Source organism: Coregonus clupeaformis, chromosome 30 (genome assembly GCF_020615455.1).
Source record: "Coregonus clupeaformis isolate EN_2021a chromosome 30, ASM2061545v1, whole genome shotgun sequence".
Classification (NCBI taxonomy): domain Eukaryota; kingdom Metazoa; phylum Chordata; class Actinopteri; order Salmoniformes; family Salmonidae; genus Coregonus; species Coregonus clupeaformis.
Window position 1 is genome coordinate 15,572,154 of NC_059221.1, and position 5,553 is coordinate 15,577,706.

General features: G+C 39.5%; 1 protein-coding gene across 1 annotated transcript; it reads right to left on the reverse strand.

The window, feature by feature from the left end:
• Positions 1 to 609: 609 nt before the first annotated feature.
• LOC121545797 (acyl-coenzyme A diphosphatase FITM2) lies at positions 610 to 5,335 on the reverse strand. Its single transcript, XM_041856631.2, has 2 exons — positions 5,110 to 5,335; positions 610 to 2,172 (listed from the first exon to the last, which is right to left on the reverse strand). Exons 1-2 carry the CDS (start codon positions 5,280 to 5,282, stop codon positions 1,608 to 1,610), a joined length of 738 nt encoding a protein of 245 aa, XP_041712565.1. The 5' UTR covers positions 5,283 to 5,335; the 3' UTR covers positions 610 to 1,607.
• Between the last annotated feature and the right edge of the window lie 218 nt (positions 5,336 to 5,553).

A 5,553-nucleotide genomic window follows, 5' to 3' on the forward strand; every position in this document is an offset into this window, starting at 1 on the left:
ATACATAGTCTTTCATTAATAGCCATACAGTAGTTCAACTCAAGTGTCTACAATCCACTTCATTTTGTTTTTTCTTCTTGTACAATTGTGTCTCCTCCTGGGACTTTCACTGATACATAAACTGTAACACTGTCTGGGTGAAATGTCAGAGACCAATTGAGAAATCACAATTCCATAACCAGTCTATCATTGTCAAGGCTTGTATAGATTTCATTATAACAAGCACCATTGTTACGAAGAATTATCTGCTTCTTACAACTGAAAACGTAATCCTTGCAAATTAGGTCTGTATTCCATATGGCTCACAGAACTCTCGAGACAATGATTTCATCAAGTTGAGTACTTCTAGCTGTTATTTATGGACATATTTCACAATAGTATTTTCTTATTTTTTATATTTATAAATATGCATTTCTTTACAGTGCACTTTGTTTGTTCATAAGCCTTAATTTATTCAGTTGCCATCAATTAAAAATAAATTATGAAATTGAAAAATAGAACTTGGAGATTAAAAACTGTTATTTCAACACTTATAATTGAATGTAATGTATTTTCTCTATTATTTTATACTCTATGGTTTTTCTCACATCCAAACAAAAGACAATATCCTCATTGTTAAGAAATTTATTAGAGTGCACAGTCACGCAATCTACTAAAAATACAATGAATTTGACAATAAATGTACATCATGCTCAATTTTCCATGTCCCTAGGTAGTGCTGAGAATAAACAGATGCACCTACAGCTAGTAGTAACATTGATATGATTAGAATCCTTTGGTTCTGGAAAGAATTGTATGTTGTCCTTAATGATTTGTCTAACAAAACGAAATAGTTAGGCTACAATTTTGGCTGACCTTATGTAGGCCTTATGAATAAAGCACAATGTTGATTGAGAGCTGCTGGACATTTGAGACATCTGGCAATCTGTACAACTAGCTCCAGAACTGATCTCATTTTTATTTGGAGGGTTGTGTGTTACAATAAAAATTGTCGGCAAAGCACAATACCTTACCTTCAAAATACCTTAAAGGTAAGCCTTACAGTATCTCATTGTAAATGTAGTGTTCACTACATTTGCCATTGATAAATTAATTAGGCTACTTTATACATTTCTCTACAATAAATATTTCCACACAGATAAAACATTTGAAGCCAAAAATGTAAAACAAAAAATTACACCGTGACCATCAGAGTTGGGGTGAATTGAATTCCTTTTTCTTTAAATCTTTCCATTTTCAATTCAGGAAGTAAATGGTATGGACCACAACCCTAGAGAAGACTAGCTAGCTGATAGGCCTGGACCAAGACATCAACGCCATGCACTGCAATGATCTCGGATTACTTCAGAGTCATTTTAAGAACACCAGCTGCCTACAGCCACATAGGGAGTAGGGACTGCATGCAAACTAACCCCAAGCCCCTGTCCAAAATGACCTTTCTAAAGGAAAGACAACTTTAAATAGCAACAACAGTCAACACGGACCCTCAGAAGAATGTCCATGTTTTTAACTTTAATGTTTTGAAGGTGGCAGACGTTGCAGAGCCACACTGCAGTGTGAGAGTAGGATGTTTAGCCTAGTACCAAGTAGTGCTGATTTTAAGCAAGTCAGCTCTGCTTTTCTGACTGATGTGGAAGACCAGGCGATAAGGGCATTGGATACCATACCCGATATGTGACAAACCATGCCAGAATTCCAAAAACAGTCCCGAGAACCTTCTGCAAGAAATCATGAAAATACACAGAGGTACACATAAACATCCATATCCAGATGATTACTATTCCATTAAGAGACACATATAACAGATCAAGGACAATGTTCCGATTGATCTTTTTGTCAAGCATAGGTGCCATTTCTTGAGCAATGATGAGTGCAGAGTACGAGAGAATGAACGAGTGTCCTGAGATGTCATAGCCATCCCATTGACCCCCAGCCTTCCTGCATCTCCACTTTGTGGTGAATTCTTCATGAGGGACTTTATCCATGTGGCATGTACCTGTGGCATCTTCAATGTAGAAGAAGGTCTCAGTGAAGGTGTACCAAATGGCTGTGGCCACCACCAATGAGCTCATTCGCCGGAGGGCAAAGGTCAAGCTCTTGTTGTAGGATATGAGGAAGATGAACGGGGTCAACAGCAGTAAGGTCCAGCCCCAGGACACTTTGACAAAATACCTGAAATAGATATAGGAAGTGGTCATGTAAGAAATAGTGGTCATGCAAGATGTAGCAGACAGTTGATAATCAGACTACACAGGCAAACTGGCAAGTGTCTAGCTCTCGAAAACCCTTCTCCGTATGTAGGGTTTTCAGCCATTATAGTCGCCCACATTTGGCTCCGTATAAACTCTAATTACGACGTGGTGTTGTAATGTTCAGAAACGTCAATAATAATTGCTTTCTAAACCTGTACTGATATGCCCCTTATCTTTAATGTAACCCAGAAAGAATCGTTCTTATAAAAAAGCCACTTACTGTAGCAGTTTTGCACAGATCCATACACTGTGGCCTCTAGTTGACAAACTACACTTCCTCCCCAGTTAGCTTACACACAGGTGTTCGCAGAACGCTAGATAGCTAATTAGCACAGGTGGCGGCCTATGTCTTCCGTAAACAAGCGCTGTAACAGATATAGCTATGGCCGTGTGGGAACACTAACCCTATAAAAGGTGTGCAGTAATTAACCTTTTGTTTTTTTAAATAAAATTCTCGCTGATATGAAAGATACGTTCCTTATATACGTTTCCAAAACAGTACCGCAAGCGATGCGTGTTAACGTTCAGCGCAGGCATCGGGGCTCTTAACAAAATTCCCTATGTCAATAGATACTATCGTCAATAGGCGCTAAAGTAGATAGTGTCTATGAATGGGGTAACAAACAGTGGCGACCCTTCATTCAGGGCAGGTGGGGCAGAGCAAACCATACATTTTTAGCAAAAATAAACAATAAAATAAAAATCTTTCTTTTTTGTCTTGCCTGTTTTGCATGTTATTTTGGCATTAATACGTGTCACATATCAGTTAGCAAACAATGTAAAAAAAAAACATATCATTGAGTTAATAAAGCCGCATACAAACATGGTCTCTTTTTTTGCTTTATTGAATAAGGCAGCTCCAAAATGCAGGTGTTTTAGCCTAGCTCAGTGCTTTCTGTGGTGGTGGGGCAGCCAGCGGAAAATACGGAGCGTAGGTGTTGGTAATGTTCTCTAGTTGCGCCATGATTGGCTCAGTGTTCTGTCACTCATGGGGACACTACTTCACCGCCAAGTCTAAGGGTAGAGCTTGAAAATTCAAGCCCCTTGGGTGCTGCCATAGAGTTACATTAGAAGTGCCCATCCAAGGCGGCTCAAGGTCATTGGCCACAGATAAAATGACGTCAAATCACATTATATCTACAGTAGCTTTGATTGGACTGATCATGTCAACATCATACTTTCAAAATCTTAGCTAGCAGTCATCATGAATCAAGTCGACAATCTACTGGCAATGAAGATAAATAATGAAGAGAAATTATGGATAAAACGTATCGGTGCTCATCGGCCATTGGACATAAACATCACACAACAAGTTGGAAATCGCAAATTCAACAATGAGTGGTTTGGAAGGAATCAGTGGCTAACTGCAAGCATTGCAAAGCAATCACTAGCCTTCTTTTCAGTGAAGTCGCTGTGTGGTCCAAAGTATGGGATTAACGGTCTCTTTTCCAAACTTAAAATGATAAACATTCAACATTGGCCATGCTGTCAATGAAGCATGATTTGTGCCGCGCTCAAAACAACTGTTAACTCGGAACTGCGAAATCTGACTTCAGTGAGTTTAAGACAACTAGGGAAAAACTAGCTCTGACTGGGAAAATAAGTTTTGAACGGTCATCCAACTCGGAATTGTAAATCGGGAACTCTGACCTCTTTCTAGAACTACAACCTGAAGATCACTGACTTCATCATGATTCGACCTTGTTTTTTTCCAGAGTTCCCAGTTGTCTTGAAAGCACCATAAATCCAGAGAATGCCAGACTTTGATGACAACATTTGCCCACGAAGCACAACAAGGTGTGTCCAAAAATGTATTGTATGCTGCTGCATAAATTATGTAATATGCCAGGGAGATATGTAGACTGTAGCTAAGAAAGTAATGCTAAGTGTATGTTGTGTAGTAAGCTGTTAGGAGCCCATGTGCTTCACCCTAATAATTTGGTCTATTTTCCCCTCTTAATTTTGCCTACTGTTCTGACTTGGTGGTGCATATGTAGCCGATAACCTGTTTTAGAGAAATGTAAACATTGAATATTGTAAGAGCTTTCATTGTCTGCTTATATGCCCCCTTTATTTACCCCACGGTTCTGACTTGGTGTACAGGGAGAACACTGTAAGAACGGCCCATGTTCTGAATTCTGTCGCTGTACATTTCAAAAGTGCTGAAAAAATAGTTGTTGACTACATCCGTCCTAGCTCACTCAATGTATTAATCGAAATTACAGATTGCCTCTTATCTGCTTGTCGTCTCCTTATGCCATATTTTGTACATCTCAATTGTCAGTAGAAACCACATTTGTTGAAACAAGTCAGCCATATCAGCGATGTTTTTTTAAAAGGCAGTAAATGAGGCTGAATTAACTGTTTCGCTGCCAGACAAGGCTCTGCTGATAGCCAGGTGTAGCAGTGGTAAGCTGTTGGGACAGCTTTATGTAGGCCCTAACAGTTTGTGGGCACAGTTTGTCACCTTTATAGTGCAATTAATGTATTGTTTAGTGGCTTTGTTGGCATGCATCCCACTTTTGTTTTTCCCACCAAGACTGACATGGTAAAATCGCCACTGGTAACAAATGTCTAGCCTAAGAGGAATTTGGTAAGTGGTTGTAGCTAGTTAATCCCTATGTTGCTTCTCCTTGTATTGTAAATAAATACGAAAGAAGAACTGGGGATTTGTTAGCTAGCTTACTTGCCTGGTTAACTGAATAACACTGACGTTTGGCCCTACTAGTCGTGGCTGTGCTCGCAAGGGTTTGCCACTTCGCAAGCTAACGTTACCTAGCTAGCTAGCGAGCTTTCTACTAGCTAAATCAAGTTGTCATTGTGGATAGTTTGCTAACCGGTAGGTCATTCTACTTACATATTGAGAACATTTCTGCTGTTGCTAAAATATGTCTCCGGAACGAGCTGTGTCGTCTTGACAAAGGATCCCACTATTGAAATACCCAAGAAAATCCACGGCAATTTAAGACGGACAAACGGTATCCTCCAAAGTGTCAAAAACTTGTTCACGATGATATCCACGTCTGCCATGTTGACGATGGTCCAAGAATGAGGGGATTGGCCCACCGTGACAGCAGCCCTCTCTAGACAATGAACTCTCTGGGCGTTGCGTTTCAGCATGTCAGACATTGGTCCAAAAATATACATTGATTTGAATGAGTAGAGAATTTGATTAATATCTTAGCAATTGGCAAGCAACGACATTAAATACGTTTAATTGTTTTCATTATGGTAAATTTGACGTTTAATGACTAATGGAGAATGCTGGGAAGGAGGAACAAGTTAGTTTTTGTCATTTTTC

Excerpts from the sequence above, each read along its gene's own strand:
- LOC121545797 (XM_041856631.2), bottom strand. The coding sequence starts at position 5,282 with ATGGCAGACGTGGATATCATCGTGAACAAGTTTTTGACACTTTGGAGG. Across the intron at positions 2,173-5,109 it reads AGCAGAAATGTTCTCAATAT|GTATTTTGTCAAAGTGTCCT; the intron begins GTAAGTAGAATG and ends TATCTATTTCAG.